The following is a 20,231-nucleotide window of genomic DNA, read 5'->3' on the forward strand; positions in this document are numbered from 1 at the left end:
TAAGTCTCAGGTGTTAATTCAAACTCTGGGAAATATCCCTTGACCCGTTGCCTACTTCTCAGAACAACTAGAACAGACTGTTAAGGGATGGCCCCCTTGCCTTCAGGCTGTAGAAGCTACTTGTGACATACTTCAGGAAGCTGAGAAGTTCACCGTGGGGCAACCCACCACTGTGTATGTCCCTCACCATGTTCTTTCTTTACTGGAACAAGAAGGGGGTCATTGGCTTACTTCTGGGAGAATGGGAAAGTAGCAAGCCATTCTATGAGACAATCCCAACGTAAGACTTCAGGTCACTTCAGCCCTAAATCTAGCCACATTGCTCCCAGGTGATGCTGCACAATCCCCAGAGCATGACTGCCTACATGTCATCAAGTTAGTGTACTCTGGCAGACCAGACTTAACGGACCAACCCTTGGCAGAGCCATATGTAGAGCTGCTCACTGATGGAAGCAGCTTCATGGACCAAGGTGTAGGTGGCACACTGGGTATGCGTTGGTAACTCTTGAAAAGATTGTTGTAGCAAAAGCCTTTAGTCTTTCCATTTAGGTCTGTTACTCATTTCGAGTTAATTTTTATAGATGGTGTGAGGCAGAGGTACAACTTCATTCTTTTGCATGGGAATATTCAGGTGTTCTAAAGCCATTTATTGAAAAGAGTATTAGTTTTCTGATTGAATTGTGGCACCCTTGTTGAAATTCAGTTGTCTCTAAACGTGAGGGTTTGTTTCTGGCCTCTCAGTTGTATTCCATTGTACTTTCAAGGTTTTTTTATTCTTATGATGTCTGTTCTTACACCTTAGTAGCATAGTACGATATTGTGATTTATAAGAAAGAAATACTCGGTCTTCATCCCTGTTCCTGGCACAGAGTTCCTAAAAGCCCTGCAAATTCCCAAGTAATAAGAGAGATTAAGTTGTCTTTTGTTACTCATAACAAGCCACTTCAACCATGCTTGAATTCATGTTAATGAGGTGACTTTTGGAACCCCCCCTGAGGAAGTAGGCTTGTTGCCAGGGATACCACTCAAGTCACTAGAGGGCTGTGACGTTAAGGCACACCCCTTGACCTCTAGGGAGGTGTGGGGGAGCCGGAGGTTCACTTAATTACTAATAGCAACTATTCCTACGTAATGAAGCCTCCATAAAAATCTCTGAATAGCACTGCCCCCAAACTCCCCTCCTTATTCTGACATGTGAACTTGTCTGTGACACTTTCTGGAGCCTGAGGGGAATTTCAGCCTCTGCAAACCCCTCCCCTACAGTCCCACAAGTTCAAGGTAGAGAGAGAGCAGGAGAGGACTGAGCCGGTTCCTGAGAAGGGGGAGGTCTTTAGGTTTAGTTCACCTTGACACGTCCTGAACGCTGTTGCTTGTTTCTGTAATGCTGCTATTATGGAAACTTAAGTGCAGTGAGGGAATTGAGGTGAGGATGAGTATTGCACGCTGGGATCAACCTCCCTCCATGGCCCCATCCCATCTGGAAGCCAGAGCAGGCACCTGGGAAGAGTGGACCCTGATCCCTTCCCTTCCCCCCAGCAGGGCACAGACCGAGACCACCACCTCTCAAGAGAAAAAACATGTATTTTGGGAAAGAATGAAAATTGTGGTAGGAAGAGAAGCCATTAGCACATAGATGATCGGTTAACGTGAGAAGAAGCAGGTTTTCTTTCCATGAACTGAACTTTTTTTGGCACTACTTTCCTCCCAGGAAAGGCATGAGAAGCACACTCTGGCTGACCAGAGGGAACACATTTTTGAGGACATGTTGGGTGATGGCGCAGGTGGCCTGAGCCACCGGCCACCCTTGGTCCATGCTGGCAGCGTCTGACTGGGGACTCCAGTTCCCTGGGTGGGAAGGCTAACTTGTCGCCCCTGCCTGTGGTATGCCTGCTCTTGTTAAGGTAGCTGTGGTCCTTGGGGCTGGCTTGGTGCCTGTAGGCTGTATCTTTCAACACCCGTCTCTGTTCTGAAGAGGAGAGAACCCTGTGGTAGTGGGAATGCCCCTCTGCTGGGGCCTGGAGCTGTTCTGGGTGCTGATTTAACTTTGAGGCACAGAGTCCTTGGTGAAGCCCCAGTTTCTCTCTTAGGACCTGTCCAACAGCTCCTGCAATCGCACAAGGGTCGATAGCCCTGCTCTCTACAACAGGTTTGCCTTCGATTGGTTTCTGCTGGTGAGCAGTGGCTGATGCAGGCTTGCCCTTTTGAAGGGATTCTTCTATTCCTTTGCCTCTTTTATCGTGGCTGACGTACTGCCTCATCCTTTTTTGGCTTTCTGGTGAAAGCTGTCTCTTCCCTGGTGAGAGCTGGGGGTGTTTGCTCCCAAGGGACTCTCCTCTTTCCCTGACCTGAGAAGCGTGGCTCATCCCACTTGCTTGCGAAGCCTTTAGTCCTGAAGACCTTTCTTTATACTCTCCTGGTTTGGGCTTCCAATTGTCCTCCCTCCCCTCAGTCGAGGCAAACTGGCCCTTACACGGGTCCCTAACTTTTGGCTTCCTGGGTTCCTGTTGTTGCTGGTTGCTTCTCGTTTCTTCATGGTCTCCTGGTTGGAGGCTCCTAACGCACCTCCACTCCTCAGCTGGGGCAGGCATGTTGCTCTGGCTTTTTGTTTCTTCATGCTGTCCTGGTTGGGGCTTCGTGAAACCCCTCCACTCCTCAGCTGATGCGAGCATCTCCCTCTGGCTCTTCATTTCTTCATGCTCTTTTGGTTGGGGCCTCTTAAGGTCCCTCCTCTCCTCAGTTGGGGCAGACATCTCACTCTGGCTTTTAAATGGGTCCTGAAGTTGTGGTGTTTTGAATTTCTGCTGGCCCCGGCTGCTCTGTTCACTCACGTTGAGGTCATATGGCACCACCTGGAAAGCTGGTGCGTCCTCACTAGCATGTTCCCTCTGGGAACTAGAAAGAGACCTGTGAGAAGCCAAGATGTCTGAAGAAAGGAGCACATCAGTGTGATGGTCTCGAAGGAGCACATTGGTGGCAAAGTCCTGGAGGCGCACGCCAATGGGATAGTCTTGAAGGAGGATGTCACTGTGAGAGTCTGGAAGGAGCTCACCAGTGGCACGGCCTTGAGCCACCTGTGTTTTAAGGCATGGCTCCTTTGGATGTTGGGCAACTGACTTTGTTGGTGGCGACAGGGTTTTCCTAGTGGCTGGAAACCCCAAGACAGTCCCATTCTCCCAGCTTCTGCCCATGAGGTTGACTGTGGGCATCTGATAAGGCAGTCTGCCCTCCTGTCCAGTCAGAGGGGCCTCTGAGGGCCCATACCTGTCACCAGGTGAAGTCTTTCCCAGGGCCCTCTGGATTTCTGTATGCTCAGGTGAGGGAACAGGGAGGGGACTCACCAGGGTGGGAACTGTTGCTTTTGTTATCGCTGTCATTCCCTGATGGGGCTGAGGTTTTCCAGAGAGCTTATTAGCAAAGTTGGCTTTTGAGTGTGCTCTAGATTGACAGGTGGCAGAGGGGGAAAAGGTGGACCTTGGAGAGGACAAGGGTTGAGCCCCACCTGGCTTGAGATTTATGGGCTCAAAGGCCTGGTTGGGTAAGCCCCACCTGTGCCTTACCCGCCAGCTTATAACATGTGCTTCCAGCATCTGCCGAATGCTTGGACTGAGGAAGGAAAGCTCACGGGAGGAGTTTGCACAGGGTTTCCAATACTTCGAGGATGCTAGATTTCTGATTTCCTCGTGAGGGTGGGGCTTATAAGAAGCATAGTTGGCAGCAAGCCAGGATTGACGCACAATCACAGGCGTCATACCTTGATTAATCTGCCTCGACTTTGTGCTCAGATGGGCTTTCAAGAATTTTTCTAGATGTTTCTGCTCTGGGCTACTGGGTAAACAGTTTCCAGAGTTACTCTTCAAGGGCCTCATCAAGTATCTTTCTGACTCCTTTTCAGAGTTTCTTTGCAGAAACTTGACTGGGAGGCTGGTCCTGGAGGAAGCTTTTGAGATCCTCCTGAGACATGGCCTTAGACCCTTGCCGAAATCCTGCCCTGGTTGGAATTGCATTTGACCCTTCCTGTGGGATCTCCTAGGGCACCTGGACCTTGTCCTCTGTCGGTCCAGTCTCCTTTTGCCTGTAAAAGCAGAGGGCTGCCAGGGTCCCTGCTTGCCCTGTGCCTGATGAGTCCCTAAAAATTGGCACTGAGAGGAGCTCAATTCCAGAGACGGAGACAGGTGGATACTGCGGGCCAGGCCCCTCTTGGTTTGCTCTTTGATGAGCCTCTTTTGAAGATGTTGCTTCTGGAGATCAGGGCCAATTAAGTCCTCATGATGAATGGAAACTGCTGACCTTCGGGCCTGAGAGCGTCCCCTGTCTGGAGGAAGGGTGAGAATGAGTTGGTTAAAGCCTTTCTGAGATCTTTTGACCACAGAGGGTGAAGGCTCCCCACTTTTCAGTTGCTTCTGCAACAAGGGGCATTTCAGACATTGAGTTTCAGTGGGGATAAAATATAGTGTCTTGTTCTGAAAGGTAGGACAGTCTAGTCCACAGGTACTCATCTGGGGTGGAGAATAAGGTGGTCTGGATAGGAGAGAAGATGGGAGGTAGAGCTGGGCCTGGATCTGAGCCAGAGGTGGGGGCTGGCAGGGAGGCAAGTTTTGAGTGAAAGGCTGGGGTGGGACCCCCGGGCAGGGCAAGACTGGGGCCTGGGAAGCACCTAAAGGTATTCCAGGTTGAATTGAAACTGAAAAGCCATGAGAAACTCCACTGAATAAAACAAAGGGTGCCTGCTGTTGAGCAGAGCTCCGAACAGCCAGCAGGGCCTCGCTGTGCAGAGAGGGGAGACCCCAGTAGAGCTGGCTGTATTTCTGTTCCAAGTGGTCCCTCAAGACCTCGGAGTGTAAGAGCTGCTGAGGACCAGGTAGCCGCTCTAGCTGCTCTGTTTTGTCTTTCATGTTCCAGAAAGATTGAGGGGTTGTGTTGTCCTGCTCAGCACCCAGTGATTTCCACATATTCCCTGACGTGTTCAGGTGGTAGTCTGAGCTCATTTGTTCTGAGAATGACCCATCCTTTTCTTTCTCCTTACAAGTGTTTAGTTTTACTTTCTTGGTGACTAGAAGCTCCAGCAGCTTCTGGACTTCAGGGTTGACAAATAAGGGGCTACCAGTCTCTACCTGCTTGTCTGTGGGCCCTCCCGAGAACGGGGCCCCTGGTGGCTGGTGGGACAGGTGTTCTTGCCAGGACTTACTCTGTGATGAGGTGGGGAAGAACAAGGCCTTGGTAATCTTCCACCAGAAGGACAGGAACAAAATGTGATAGCATGCGAGGCCAAGACTCAAGATGGCTGCAGTGGTAGATGGCAAAAAAGAATTACCTGGAGGTGAGCTCTTTGCAACAGTGCCAAGGGTGACTCTCTTCAAGTTGGATTGGTCTTGAGGTTCTGTTGACAGGCTGGACGCCACAGGTAAAGAGCCCTGGGTCAGAGGAACCAGGGCAGCTGATGGGCACACGGCAGGAGCATCGTCTTCTGCAGGTTCCCTGCAGGGCTGGTGGGCTGCAGCAGGCGCTGCTTTGCCCACCTCACCGAGGGGGTCTTGACAGGAGAGCTGATGGAAGCCGCCCTTGTGAGGGAGCTTGTCCAGGTGGCTGCAGGAGACATGAGGCACAAGCTGCAGCCAGGAGCCCCCAGGGCCAGGAGGGCTGGGCAGGGCAGGCAGGGGTGGGCCCCTGTGGCCCCACGGCCCTCCACGGCCCCCGTGCTGACTTCACAGTGCTTCTGCTGTCCCTCACCCCGGGGCTTTAGACGTACGCTGTCCTCAGGGCTCCCCCTCGCATTTCAGCCCCAGGCTCGCTGCAGCCCAGGTGTCACACCATAGGCTTTGGGTGGAAGAAGAACCCAGGAGAGAAGGGAAAGATTCTTTACCTTTGCAGAAGTGAAATCAGGTCCCGAGCCTTTTCCAGCTCTTTCAGGGAATTTCTGCAAGCTGGAAATCAGCAGAGTGGGTCACGGTGGTGAAGGCAAGGGCCTAGGGGGTCTCACAGGAGGCTGAGTGCAGTGTCCCTTTAAGGGGACACCATTGGGAGATTGCAGCCCAGGCACCAGCGTCCAAAGCCACATGATCCCTGACAGCGATGGCGAAGCTCATGAAAGGGTTTATCATTTACAAAGTACTTCCATATCCATTACCCCTTGCCGTCCTCACATCCTCCATGTGGGGGAGAATGGGCAGGGGTCACCTTACAGAGGAATCTGAGCAAAGTTAAACAACTTGTCCACGGTTGGACCTGGAGGTCCCACCTCCCAACCCAGGCGCTATTGGTCCGCTGTAGCCCACACACCCCTGCTGGGCCACACCCTTTTCCAGGCCCCTCACCACTTCATTGTGCACATGGAATCTGGGAGGTATCTGGGTTGTTCTGCTCTCCTTCCCAGGAGCCTCCCTGAGGGTTCTGTTTCTTGAGGGACAGGCCCTGCCACTGGCCTCCTCGGAGCCTGTGGAGCTGGGCCCTCAGGGCTGAGAGAGATGGGGGCTAACCCTCGGGGCACACAGGGATGAATGGCACAACTTACCTTTCACAGCTCTCTTTTTCTCGTTAATCTTGCGTCTCCCCTTCGGCTCCATTTGATGCTGAGAGACAGAACAAATGAGGACCTGGGACCCAATTCTCACTCGCCCCTCTCTAGACAAGCATCAGACACTCAGTGTCCATGACATAATATGACTTTCTACGTTTAACTAACAGAGCTCTGTGGTTTTTCTTTCCTTTCACTCATTTTTTTTTTTAACATCTTTATTGGGGTATAATTGCTTTACAATGGTCTGTTAGTTTCTCTTTTATAACAAAGCGAATCAGTTATACATATACATGTGTTCCCATATGTCTTCCCTCTTGCGTCTCCCTCCCTCCCACCCTACCTATCCCCCCCTCTCCCCCAGGCTGTCACAAAGCACCAAGCCAATACCCCTGTGCCATGCGGCTGCTTCCCACTAGCTATCTACCTTACGTTTGTTACTTTTCACTCATTTTTAAAGAGGATAAAAATATTTTCTGTTTTCCTTCTCTGAAGAACATAAAGAAGGATTTTCAATGTGAGATTCACCCTGGATTTCTTTCGTCACTGTTCCTCTGCTCAAAAAACACACACATTCTCTCTGAACTACGGATTCATTCTGAGCTCCAACAGGTGCTTCCCAAGGCCAGGGCCACTCCAGCGCCGGCTCTGAGGCTCTCAGGGCCTCAGCACTGCCAGCAGATCAGCCCTCATCCGAGACACCTGTTCACAGCTGGTGATCCAGTGCTCATGGGCCTGTCCTCTGGCTGAGATTGAACTCGGTATCCAGTCCTCGACCTCTGGTCACTGTGTGTGAGACTTGCCCTGGAGCCCTCTACCATACCTGGGCGACTGGTCTGAGAGCTTTGGTTAGAAATCCTAGTGTTCACTCTATCCCCTGCCCAGACTGGCTTGTCCTTACAGGGATGATGTTGTATACTTGAGAATAGATGTCCTATTCTTTCCCATTTCAGGAGTCTCTGTAGTTGACTGAGAAAAGTGGAAATAACGATAGAAAAGAAGAGAGGATCTTGTGCTTGTGGGTCTGGCCCAAGGGTTCCTTACCTTCCTGATGTTTTCTTGTTTCCTGGGAGGTGGTGAAGAGACATTATTCTCGAGGTAGCGGAGTAACAGGAAATAGAGCCCCAGTCCATACAGGAAGGCTAGGATGATGTCACTCACACAGAGAGTGCAACTGGAGTACTGCCAAGTATCAAAAGTGCTTTTCAGAGAAAAGAGAGCATTCTCCATTATCTGAATCACACGGCTGCCAGCAGGCAACTGAGCACAGGGCATGTACTTGGAGACTAAAGCCCTAGGCCTTTATCATAGAGCTGTGGTTTGGTCACAAAGGGCTCCTGAGGGTGTGGGAGGGAGTAATAGAGGAGGAGGCTGTACCACGGCCCCTCCCTAAACATCCGCCCCACAGCTCTATCCCTCCACCCTCATGGGTCTTCTAGACCTTAGTCAATTTTCTATTCGTTCCACCTGGAAATCACATTTTTCCGGGTTCCTCAGATCTCTTGGGGATCTCGGCTTGAACCCACCATTTTCATAGCCTTTGAAACTCTGAAATTCTCCCAGGATTTTGGCCGTTTCCCAGTGACTTATACTCTCAGAATCTCCTTTGTTCACAATTCCATCGTTTTTTCATCTCGCATATTTACATTTCAGTTCTCAACTTCAGATTTGTTTAATTAGAAAAACCATAGCCCTCCTTGCTGAGAGGACCCCCTACATATGACTGAACCTTTCACGTCCGTCTTTGCTACTCACCATCTCTCTCGGGAAGACGTTCACACTCTTATGAACATGATGCTTCCTGGAGATGAGAGAAGGACGGTCATTGACAGGACTAGAGAGGAAGCACACCAGCTTCATCTAGCAGATCCAGATGGAACTCCAGAAGTAAATCTGACGGTTCCTACTGCTGAGCCTGACTGGGCTCCTAATAATGGAGATATGCCACACCTAGAGCATTATACGACGTGTGTCTCATCTTTGAAAGGGGATACCCTAGGCAAAAGAGCTTAAACAAAATTCAGGAGATACACCAAAATCCCCATGAGGATTCATCAGAGTCTCTAGAAAGACTTTATCAAGCTTAGAGGCTCCACGCGGATACAGACCCCGAGGCCCCCGAAAATACGGTAAATATGACCTTCATTGGGCAAAGCGCCCCAGATACAAGAAGAAAATTACCAAAGTTAGATGGTGCATTTGGAATGAACCCTTCTCAGTTAGTAGATGTTGCTTTTAAAGTGTTCAACAACGGGGAACAACGACAGAAGTAAGAGGATGCAAGATGGAACACAGCTTTTCTGGCAGCAGCATTGGATTCCTGGAAGGCGATTAACCTGAAGAGAGGTAAGCCGCCATTGGGGAAGGAACAATGTGTTTACTATAAAGAGGAAGGGCGTTGGAAAAAACATTGCCCTAAGCTAAAAACTAAGAAAGAAAACAACAAAAGAAAGATGGGAGCCTCTCATATGGTCGACAGATGAATGAAGAGGCCCGGGGGCTTCCTTGGACTTGAGGCTCCCAATTCCGATTTCCCCACAGGAGCCCTCGTAAGTTTGACAGTCGGGGACAAGTTGATTGACTTTCTGATAGGTTAGGGTGCAACATACTCTGTGGTAAACATCAAGGTGGCACAGAAAACATGTCTACCCATCTCAGTTATGGGAGTTTCTGGAGAAGTACAAAATCATCCTTTCTTACAACCTCTAGGATGCCATTTAGGGGACCTCAGCCCGAAACACAGTTTCTTATATATGCCAGCATGTCCAGTCCCTGTTTCGGGCCGAGATCTCCTTTGTAAGTTAAATGCTCAAGCAACTTTTTTGCCAGAACAGCTTGACATCAGGGTCCCAATGGAGCATGCTGTAAGCCTACAGATGGCACTCATGGGTGCCCCAGAAAAGGGGACAGAGCTCTCTCCCCCCGAGGTCTACGGAAAGGTAAGGCCAGAAGTGTGGGCCTGATGGCACCCCAGGGAAGGACAAAAATGCATGGCTAACACAAATCCTGTTAAAAAGGGGTGCTGGGACACCTAATCTAAAACAATGCCCTCTGAGTCAAGAGGCCCGAAAGGGAATGCAGCCAATTGTCAAAAAGTTTTTGAAAACAGGACTGATGATGCCTTGCAGGTCCCCATATAGTACTGCTGTCCTCCTGGTCAAAGAGCCAGACTCAACAGAGTATCACTTTGTCTAAGACTTGAGAGCTATTAATGAAATAGTCCAAGATCTGCAACCTGTTGTGCCTAGTCCATACACTCTGCTTACAACTGTTCTGGGAGAATACAGCCGGTTCTCAGTTTTGGACTCGAAAGATGCTTTTTTCTGCATTCCTATTGCAGAGGAATCAGAGCACAGCTGTTTGTTTTGAATGGCAGGACCCAAAAACACAGGTAGTCCGGTAGTATTGTTGGACAGTCCTGCCTAAAGGGTTTAAGAATTCCCCTACCTTGTTTGGGGAAATGTCGGCAGGGACCTTAGAAACTTAATATTGGATGAAGGGCTCTCACGCCAATACGTGGACGATGCGCTCATAGCAGGCCGTACTTACGATAAGTGTCTCCAAAATACCATGAGGACCCTGAACTATTTGGCCAGTCCTGGATATAAGGTCTCCCAGAGAAAGGCCCAAGTGTGTAAGCAACAAGTCATGTATCTGGGTTTTCTCATTTCCCCAGGACAGTGGCACCTTTTCCTGATAGAAAAGAGGCAGTTGCAAGTGTGGGAACACCCAAGACTCGCAGACAAGTGAGGGAGTTTCTGGGAATGACAGCGTTCTGTCAGATTTGGATCCTGAACTGTGCGCTCATAGTAAAGCCCCTCTGTGAGGCTTTAAAGGGTCACGATTTTGAGCCCCTTACTTGGACTACAGAGTGCCAAACAGTCTTTGAAACAATAAAAACAAAGTTAATCTCAGCCCCGGCTTTGGGACTACCAGGCTTAAAGAATCCTTTCATATTGCATGTCCATGGGAGACAAGGCGTAAGTCTCAGGTGTTAATTCAAACTCTGGGAAATATCCCTTGACCCGTTGCCTACTTCTCAGAACAACTAGAACAGACTGTTAAGGGATGGCCCCCTTGCCTTCAGGCTGTAGAAGCTACTTGTGACATACTTCAGGAAGCTGAGAAGTTCACCGTGGGGCAACCCACCACTGTGTATGTCCCTCACCATGTTCTTTCTTTACTGGAACAAGAAGGGGGTCATTGGCTTACTTCTGGGAGAATGGGAAAGTAGCAAGCCATTCTATGAGACAATCCCAACGTAAGACTTCAGGTCACTTCAGCCCTAAATCTAGCCACATTGCTCCCAGGTGATGCTGCACAATCCCCAGAGCATGACTGCCTACATGTCATCAAGTTAGTGTACTCTGGCAGACCAGACTTAACGGACCAACCCTTGGCAGAGCCATATGTAGAGCTGCTCACTGATGGAAGCAGCTTCATGGACCAAGGTGTAGGTGGCACACTGGGTATGCGTTGGTAACTCTTGAAAAGATTGTTGTAGCAAAAGCCTTTAGTCTTTCCATTTAGGTCTGTTACTCATTTCGAGTTAATTTTTATAGATGGTGTGAGGCAGAGGTACAACTTCATTCTTTTGCATGGGAATATTCAGGTGTTCTAAAGCCATTTATTGAAAAGAGTATTAGTTTTCTGATTGAATTGTGGCACCCTTGTTGAAATTCAGTTGTCTCTAAACGTGAGGGTTTGTTTCTGGCCTCTCAGTTGTATTCCATTGTACTTTCAAGGTTTTTTTATTCTTATGATGTCTGTTCTTACACCTTAGTAGCATAGTACGATATTGTGATTTATAAGAAAGAAATACTCGGTCTTCATCCCTGTTCCTGGCACAGAGTTCCTAAAAGCCTTGCAAATTCCCAAGTAATAAGAGAGATTAAGTTGTCTTTTGTTACTCATAACAAGCCACTTCAACCATGCTTGAATTCATGTTAATGAGGTGACTTTTGGAACCCCCCCTGAGGAAGTAGGCTTGTTGCCAGGGATACCACTCAAGTCACTAGAGGGCTGTGACGTTAAGGCACACCCCTGGACCTCTAGGGAGGTGTGGGGGAGCCGGAGGTTCACTTAATTACTAATAGCAACTATTCCTACGTAATGAAGCCTCCATAAAAATCTCTGAATAGCACTGCCCCCAAACTCCCCTCCTTATTCTGACATGTGAACTTGTCTGTGACACTTTCTGGAGCCTGAGGGGAATTTCAGCCTCTGCAAACCCCTCCCGTACAGTCCCACAAGTTCAAGGTAGAGAGAGAGCAGGAGAGGACTGAGCCGGTTCCTGAGAAGGGGGAGGTCTTTAGGTTTAGTTCACCTTGACACGTCCTGAACGCTGTTGCTTGTTTCTGTAATGCTGCTATTATGGAAACTTAAGTGCAGTGAGGGAATTGAGGTGAGGATGAGTATTGCACGCTGGGGTCAACCTCCCTCCATGGCCCCATCCCATCTGGAAGCCAGAGCAGGCACCTGGGAAGAGTGGACCCTGATCCCTTCCCTTCCCCCCAGCAGGGCACAGACCGAGACCACCACCTCTCAAGAGAAAAAACATGTATTTTGGGAAAGAATGAAAATTGTGGTAGGAAGAGAAGCCATTAGCACATAGATGATCGGTTAACGTGAGAAGAAGCAGGTTTTCTTTCCATGAACTGAAGTTTTTTTGGCACTACTTTCCTCCCAGGAAAGGCATGAGAAGCGCACTCTGGCTGACCAGAGGGAACACATTTTTGAGGACATGTTGGGTGATGGCGCAGGTGGCCTGAGCCACCGGCCACCCTTGGTCCATGCTGGCAGCGTCTGACTGGGGACTCCAGTTCCCTGGGTGGGAAGGCTAACTTGTCGCCCCTGCCTGTGGTATGCCTGCTCTTGTTAAGGTAGCTGTGGTCCTTGGGGCTGGCTTGGTGCCTGTAGGCTGTATCTTTCAACACCCGTCTCTGTTCTGAAGAGGAGAGAACCCTGTGGTAGTGGGAATGCCCCTCTGCTGGGGCCTGGAGCTGTTCTGGGTGCTGATTTAACTTTGAGGCACAGAGTCCTTGGTGAAGCCCCAGTTTCTCTCTTAGGACCTGTCCAACAGCTCTTGCAATCGCACAAGGGTCGATAGCCCTGCTCTCTACAACAGGTTTGCCTTCGATTGGTTTCTGCTGGTGAGCAGTGGCTGATGCAGGCTTGCCCTTTTGAAGGGATTCTTCTATTCCTTTGCCTCTTTTATCGTGGCTAACGTACTGCCTCATCCTTTTTTGGCTTTCTGGTGAAAGCTGTCTCTTCCCTGGTGAGAGCTGGGGGTGTTTGCTCCCAAGGGACTCTCCTCTTTCCCTGACCTGAGAAGCGTGGCTCATCCCACTTGCTTGCGAAGCCTTTAGTCCTGAAGACCTTTCTTTATACTCTCCTGGTTTGGGCTTCCAATTGTCCTCCCTCCCCTCAGTCGAGGCAAACTGGCCCTTACACGGGTCCCTAACTTTTGGCTTCCTGGGTTCCTGTTGTTGCTGGTTGCTTCTCGTTTCTTCATGGTCTCCTGGTTGGAGGCTCCTAACGCACCTCCACTCCTCAGCTGGGGCAGGCATGTTGCTCTGGGTTTTTGTTTCTTCATGCTGTCCTGGTTGGGGCTTCGTGAAACCCCTCCACTCCTCAGCTGATGCGAGCATCTCCCTCTGGCTCTTCATTTCTTCATGCTCTTTTGGTTGGGGCCTCTTAAGGTCCCTCCACTCCTCAGTTGGGGCAGACATCTCACTCTGGCTTTTAAATGGGTCCTGAAGTTGTGGTGTTTTGAATTTCTGCTGGCCCCGGCTGCTCTGTTCACTCACGTTGAGGTCATATGGCACCACCTGGAAAGCTGGTGCGTCCTCACTAGCATGTTCCCTCTGGGAACTAGAAAGAGACCTGTGAGAAGCCAAGATGTCTGAAGAAAGGAGCACATCAGTGTGATGGTCTCGAAGGAGCACATTGGTGGCAAAGTCCTGGAGGCGCACGCCAATGGGATAGTCTTGAAGGAGGATGTCACTGTGAGAGTCTGGAAGGAGCTCACCAGTGGCACGGCCTTGAGCCACCTGTGTTTTAAGGCATGGCTCCTTTGGATGTTGGGCAACTGACTTTGTTGGTGGCGACAGGGTTTTCCTAGTGGCTGGAAACCCCAAGACAGTCCCATTCTCCCAGCTTCTGCCCATGAGGTTGACTGTGGGCATCTGATAAGGCAGTCTGCCCTCCTGTCCAGTCAGAGGGGCCTCTGAGGGCCCATACCTGTCACCAGGTGAAGTCTTTCCCAGGGCCCTCTGGATTTCTGTATGCTCAGGTGAGGGAACAGGGAGGGGACTCACCAGGGTGGGAACTGTTGCTTTTGTTATCGCTGTCATTCCCTGATGGGGCTGAGGTTTTCCAGAGAGCTTATTAGCAAAGTTGGCTTTTGAGTGTGCTCTAGATTGACAGGTGGCAGAGGGGGAAAAGGTGGACCTTGGAGAGGACAAGGGTTGAGCCCCACCTGGCTTGAGATTTATGGGCTCAAAGGCCTGGTTGGGTAAGCCCCACCTGTGCCTTACCCGCCAGCTTATAACATGTGCTTCCAGCATCTGCCGAATGCTTGGACTGAGGAAGGAAAGCTCACGGGAGGAGTTTGCACAGGGTTTCCAATACTTCGAGGATGCTAGATTTCTGATTTCCTCGTGAGGGTGGGGCTTATAAGAAGCATAGTTGGCAGCAAGCCAGGATTGACGCACAATCACAGGCGTCATACCTTGATTAATCTGCCTCGACTTTGTGCTCAGATGGGCTTTCAAGAATTTTTCTAGATGTTTCTGCTCTGGGCTACTGGGTAAACAGTTTCCAGAGTTACTCTTCAAGGGCCTCATCAAGTATCTTTCTGACTCCTTTTCAGAGTTTCTTTGCAGAAACTTGACTGGGAGGCTGGTCCTGGAGGAAGCTTTTGAGATCCTCCTGAGACATGGCCTTAGACCCTTGCCGAAATCCTGCCCTGGTTGGAATTGCATTTGACCCTTCCTGTGGGATCTCCTAGGGCACCTGGACCTTGTCCTCTGTCGGTCCAGTCTCCTTTTGCCTGTAAAAGCAGAGGGCTGCCAGGGTCCCTGCTTGCCCTGTGCCTGATGAGTCCCTAAAAATTGGCACTGAGAGGAGCTCAATTCCAGAGACGGAGACAGGTGGATACTGCGGGCCAGGCCCCTCTTGGTTTGCTCTTTGATGAGCCTCTTTTGAAGATGTTGCTTCTGGAGATCAGGGCCAATTAAGTCCTCATGATGAATGGAAACTGCTGACCTTCGGGCCTGAGAGCGTCCCCTGTCTGGAGGAAGGGTGAGAATGAGTTGGTTAAAGCCTTTCTGAGATCTTTTGACCACAGAGGGTGAAGGCTCCCCACTTTTCAGTTGCTTCTGCAACAAGGGGCATTTCAGACATTGAGTTTCAGTGGGGATAAAATATAGTGTCTTGTTCTGAAAGGTAGGACAGTCTAGTCCACAGGTACTCATCTGGGGTGGAGAATAAGGTGGTCTGGATAGGAGAGAAGATGGGAGGTAGAGCTGGGCCTGGATCTGAGCCAGAGGTGGGGGCTGGCAGGGAGGCAAGTTTTGAGTGAAAGGCTGGGGTGGGACCCCCGGGCAGGGCAAGACTGGGGCCTGGGAAGCACCTAAAGGTATTCCAGGTTGAATTGAAACTGAAAAGCCATGAGAAACTCCACTGAATAAAACAAAGGGTGCCTGCTGTTGAGCAGAGCTCCGAACAGCCAGCAGGGCCTCGCTGTGCAGAGAGGGGAGACCCCAGTAGAGCTGGCTGTATTTCTGTTCCAAGTGGTCCCTCAAGACCTCGGAGTGTAAGAGCTGCTGAGGACCAGGTAGCCGCTCTAGCTGCTCTGTTTTGTCTTTCATGTTCCAGAAAGATTGAGGGGTTGTGTTGTCCTGCTCAGCACCCAGTGATTTCCACATATTCCCTGACGTGTTCAGGTGGTAGTCTGAGCTCATTTGTTCTGAGAATGACCCATCCTTTTCTTTCTCCTTACAAGTGTTTAGTTTTACTTTCTTGGTGACTAGAAGCTCCAGCAGCTTCTGGACTTCAGGGTTGACAAATAAGGGGCTACCAGTCTCTACCTGCTTGTCTGTGGGCCCTCCCGAGAACGGGGCCCCTGGTGGCTGGTGGGACAGGTGTTCTTGCCAGGACTTACTCTGTGATGAGGTGGGGAAGAACAAGGCCTTGGTAATCTTCCACCAGAAGGACAGGAACAAAATGTGATAGCATGCGAGGCCAAGACTCAAGATGGCTGCAGTGGTAGATGGCAAAAAAGAATTACCTGGAGGTGAGCTCTTTGCAACAGTGCCAAGGGTGACTCTCTTCAAGTTGGATTGGTCTTGAGGTTCTGTTGACAGGCTGGACGCCACAGGTAAAGAGCCCTGGGTCAGAGGAACCAGGGCAGCTGATGGGCACACGGCAGGAGCATCGTCTTCTGCAGGTTCCCTGCAGGGCTGGTGGGCTGCAGCAGGCGCTGCTTTGCCCACCTCACCGAGGGGGTCTTGACAGGAGAGCTGATGGAAGCCGCCCTTGTGAGGGAGCTTGTCCAGGTGGCTGCAGGAGACATGAGGCACAAGCTGCAGCCAGGAGCCCCCAGGGCCAGGAGGGCTGGGCAGGGCAGGCAGGGGTGGGCCCCTGTGGCCCCACGGCCCTCCACGGCCCCCGTGCTGACTTCACAGTGCTTCTGCTGTCCCTCACCCCGGGGCTTTAGACGTACGCTGTCCTCAGGGCTCCCCCTCGCATTTCAGCCCCAGGCTCCCTGCAGCCCAGGTGTCACACCATAGGCTTTGGGTGGAAGAAGAACCCAGGAGAGAAGGGAAAGATTCTTTACCTTTGCAGAAGTGAAATCAGGTCCCGAGCCTTTTCCAGCTCTTTCAGGGAATTTCTGCAAGCTGGAAATCAGCAGAGTGGGTCACGGTGGTGAAGGCAAGGGCCTAGGGGGTCTCACAGGAGGCTGAGTGCAGTGTCCCTTTAAGGGGACACCATTGGGAGATTGCAGCCCAGGCACCAGCGTCCAAAGCCACATGATCCCTGACAGCGATGGCGAAGCTCATGAAAGGGTTTATCATTTACAAAGTACTTCCATATCCATTACCCCTTGCCGTCCTCACATCCTCCATGTGGGGGAGAATGGGCAGGGGTCACCTTACAGAGGAATCTGAGCAAAGTTAAACAACTTGTCCACGGTTGGACCTGGAGGTCCCACCTCCCAACCCAGGCGCTATTGGTCCGCTGTAGCCCACACACCCCTGCTGGGCCACACCCTTTTCCAGGCCCCTCACCACTTCATTGTGCACATGGAATCTGGGAGGTATCTGGGTTGTTCTGCTCTCCTTCCCAGGAGCCTCCCTGAGGGTTCTGTTTCTTGAGGGACAGGCCCTGCCACTGGCCTCCTCGGAGCCTGTGGAGCTGGGCCCTCAGGGCTGAGAGAGATGGGGGCTAACCCTCGGGGCACACAGGGATGAATGGCACAACTTACCTTTCACAGCTCTCTTTTTCTCGTTAATCTTGCGTCTCCCCTTCGGCTCCATTTGATGCTGAGAGACAGAACAAATGAGGACCTGGGACCCAATTCTCACTCGCCCCTCTCTAGACAAGCATCAGACACTCAGTGTCCATGACATAATATGACTTTCTACGTTTAACTAACAGAGCTCTGTGGTTTTTCTTTCCTTTCACTCATTTTTTTTTTTAACATCTTTATTGGGGTATAATTGCTTTACAATGGTCTGTTAGTTTCTGTTTTATAACAAAGCGAATCAGTTATACATATACATGTGTTCCCATATGTCTTCCCTCTTGCGTCTCCCTCCCTCCCACCCTACCTATCCCCCCCTCTCCCCCAGGCTGTCACAAAGCACCAAGCCAATACCCCTGTGCCATGCGGCTGCTTCCCACTAGCTATCTACCTTACGTTTGTTACTTTTCACTCATTTTTAAAGAGGATAAAAATATTTTCTGTTTTCCTTCTCTGAAGAACATAAAGAAGGATTTTCAATGTGAGATTCACCCTGGATTTCTTTCGTCACTGTTCCTCTGCTCAAAAAACACACACATTCTCTCTGAACTACGGATTCATTCTGAGCTCCAACAGGTGCTTCCCAAGGCCAGGGCCACTCCAGCGCCGGCTCTGAGGCTCTCAGGGCCTCAGCACTGCCAGCAGATCAGCCCTCATCCGAGACACCTGTTCACAGCTGGTGATCCAGTGCTCATGGGCCTGTCCTCTGGCTGAGATTGAACTCGGTATCCAGTCCTCGACCTCTGGTCACTGTGTGTGAGACTTGCCCTGGAGCCCTCTACCATACCTGGGCGACTGGTCTGAGAGCTTTGGTTAGAAATCCTAGTGTTCACTCTATCCCCTGCCCAGACTGGCTTGTCCTTACAGGGATGATGTTGTATACTTGAGAATAGATGTCCTATTCTTTCCCATCTCAGGAGTCTCTGTAGTTGACTGAGAAAAGTGGAAATAACGATAGAAAAGAAGAGAGGATCTTGTGCTTGTGGGTCTGGCCCAAGGGTTCCTTACCTTCCTGATGTTTTCTTGTTTCCTGGGAGGTGGTGAAGAGACATTATTCTCGAGGTAGCGGAGTAACAGGAAATAGAGCCCCAGTCCACACAGGAAGGCTAGGATGATGTCACTCACACAGAGAGTGCAACTGGAGTACTGCCAAGTATCAAAAGTGCTTTTCAGAGAAAAGAGAGCATTCTCCATTATCTGAATCACACGGCTGCCAGCAGGCAACTGAGCACAGGACATGTACTTGGAGACTAAAGCCCTAGGCCTTTATCATAGAGCTGTGGTTTGGTCACAAAGGGCTCCTGAGGGTGTGGGAGGGAGTAATAGAGGAGGAGGCTGTACCACGGCCCCTCCCTAAACATCCGCCCCACAGCTCTATCCCTCCACCCTCATGGGTCTTCTAGACCTTAGTCAATTTTCTATTCGTTCCACCTGGAAATCACATTTTTCCGGGTTCCTCAGATCTCTTGGGGATCTCGGCTTGAACCCACCATTTTCATAGCCTTTGAAACTCTGAAATTCTCCCAGGATTTTGGCCGTTTCCCAGTGACTTATACTCTCAGAATCTCCTTTGTTCACAATTCCATCGTTTTTTCATCTCGCATATTTACATTTCAGTTCTCAACTTCAGATTTGTTTAATTAGAAAAACCATAGCCCTCCTTGCTGAGAGGACCCCCTACATATGACTGAACCTTTCACGTCCATCTTTGCTACTCACCATCTCTCTCGGGAAGACGTTCACACTCTTATGAACATGATGCTTCCTGGAGATGAGAGAAGGACGGTCATTGACAGGACTAGAGAGGAAGCACACCAGCTTCATCTAGCAGATCCAGATGGAACTCCAGAAGTAAATCTGACGGTTCCTACTGCTGAGCCTGACTGGGCTCCTAATAATGGAGATATGCCACACCTAGAGCATTATACGACGTGTGTCTCATCTTTGAAAGGGGATACCCTAGGCAAAAGAGCTTAAACAAAATTCAGGAGATACACCAAAATCCCCATGAGGATTCATCAGAGTCTCTAGAAAGACTTTATCAAGCTTAGAGGCTCCACGCGGATACAGACCCCGAGGCCCCCGAAAATACGGTAAATATGACCTTCATTGGGCAAAGCGCCCCAGATACAAGAAGAAAATTACCAAAGTTAGATGGTGCATTTGGAATGAACCCTTCTCAGTTAGTAGATGTTGCTTTTAAAGTGTTCAACAACGGGGAACAACGACAGAAGTAAGAGGATGCAAGATGGAACACAGCTTTTCTGGCAGCAGCATTGGATTCCTGGAAGGCGATTAACCTGAAGAGAGGTAAGCCGCCATTGGGGAAGGAACAATGTGTTTACTATAAAGAGGAAGGGCGTTGGAAAAAACATTGCCCTAAGCTAAAAACTAAGAAAGAAAACAACAAAAGAAAGATGGGAGCCTCTCATATGGTCGACAGATGAATGAAGAGGCCCGGGGGCTTCCTTGGACTTGAGGCTCCCAATTCCGATTTCCCCACAGGAGCCCTCGTAAGTTTGACAGTCGGGGACAAGTTGATTGACTTTCTGATAGGTTAGGGTGCAACATACTCTGTGGTAAACATCAAGGTGGCACAGAAAACATGTCTACCCATCTCAGTTATGGGAGTTTCTGGAGAAGTACAAAATCATCCTTTCTTACAACCTCTAGGATGCCATTTAGGGGACCTCAGCCCGAAACACAGTTTCTTATATATGCCAGCATGTCCAGTCCCTGTTTCGGGCCGAGATCTCCTTTGTAAGTTAAATGCTCAAGCAACTTTTTTGCCAGAACAGCTTGACATCAGGGTCCCAATGGAGCATGCTGTAAGCCTACAGATGGCACTCATGGGTGCCCCAGAAAAGGGGACAGAGCTCTCTCCCCCCGAGGTCTACGGAAAGGTAAGGCCAGAAGTGTGGGCCTGATGGCACCCCAGGGAAGGACAAAAATGCATGGCTAACACAAATCCTGTTAAAAAGGGGTGCTGGGACACCTAATCTAAAACAATGCCCTCTGAGTCAAGAGGCCCGAAAGGGAATGCAGCCAATTGTCAAAAAGTTTTTGAAAACAGGACTGATGATGCCTTGCAGGTCCCCATATAGTACTGCTGTCCTCCTGGTCAAAGAGCCAGACTCAACAGAGTATCACTTTGTCTAAGACTTGAGAGCTATTAATGAAATAGTCCAAGAT

At 50.1% G+C, this 20,231-nt stretch overlaps 2 protein-coding genes across 2 annotated transcripts; both read right to left on the reverse strand.

Annotated features, from left to right (window-relative positions):
* Positions 1–17: 17 nt before the first annotated feature.
* On the reverse strand, positions 18–8,371 carry LOC149748866 (spermatogenesis-associated protein 31E1-like). The gene is made up of 5 exons (XM_089912600.1): positions 8,267–8,371; positions 7,556–7,693; positions 6,509–6,566; positions 5,861–5,921; positions 18–5,703 (listed from the first exon to the last, which is right to left on the reverse strand). Exons 1-5 carry the CDS (start codon positions 8,369–8,371, stop codon positions 1,623–1,625), a joined length of 4,443 nt encoding a protein of 1,480 aa, XP_089768726.1. The 3' UTR covers positions 18–1,622.
* A 3,379-nt stretch (positions 8,372–11,750) lies between these two features.
* Positions 11,751–18,863, reverse strand: LOC149748867 (spermatogenesis-associated protein 31E1-like). Its single transcript, XM_089912601.1, has 5 exons — positions 18,759–18,863; positions 18,048–18,185; positions 17,001–17,058; positions 16,353–16,413; positions 11,751–16,195 (listed from the first exon to the last, which is right to left on the reverse strand). Exons 1-5 carry the CDS (start codon positions 18,861–18,863, stop codon positions 12,115–12,117), a joined length of 4,443 nt encoding a protein of 1,480 aa, XP_089768727.1. The 3' UTR covers positions 11,751–12,114.
* Positions 18,864–20,231: the final 1,368 nt, after the last annotated feature.

This window comes from Delphinapterus leucas, chromosome 6, assembly GCF_059928025.1.
Source record: "Delphinapterus leucas isolate spDelLeu-1000000601 "Yukka" chromosome 6, BTC_Dleu_Yukka2, whole genome shotgun sequence".
Lineage (NCBI taxonomy): Eukaryota > Metazoa > Chordata > Mammalia > Artiodactyla > Monodontidae > Delphinapterus > Delphinapterus leucas.

Excerpts from the sequence above, each read along its gene's own strand:
- LOC149748866 (XM_089912600.1), bottom strand. The coding sequence starts at position 8,371 with ATGAAGCTGGTGTGCTTCCTCTCTAGTCCTGTCAATGACCGTCCTTCT. Across the intron at positions 7,694-8,266 it reads ACGTCTTCCCGAGAGAGATG|TACTCCAGTTGCACTCTCTG; the intron begins GTGAGTAGCAAA and ends GATACTTGGCAG. Across the intron at positions 5,704-5,860 it reads CTGATTTCACTTCTGCAAAG|AAGTCAGCACGGGGGCCGTG; the intron begins GTAAAGAATCTT and ends AGAAGCACTGTG.
- LOC149748867 (XM_089912601.1), bottom strand. The coding sequence starts at position 18,863 with ATGAAGCTGGTGTGCTTCCTCTCTAGTCCTGTCAATGACCGTCCTTCT. Across the intron at positions 18,186-18,758 it reads ACGTCTTCCCGAGAGAGATG|TACTCCAGTTGCACTCTCTG; the intron begins GTGAGTAGCAAA and ends GATACTTGGCAG. Across the intron at positions 17,059-18,047 it reads AACAAGAAAACATCAGGAAG|CATCAAATGGAGCCGAAGGG; the intron begins GTAAGGAACCCT and ends TCTGTCTCTCAG.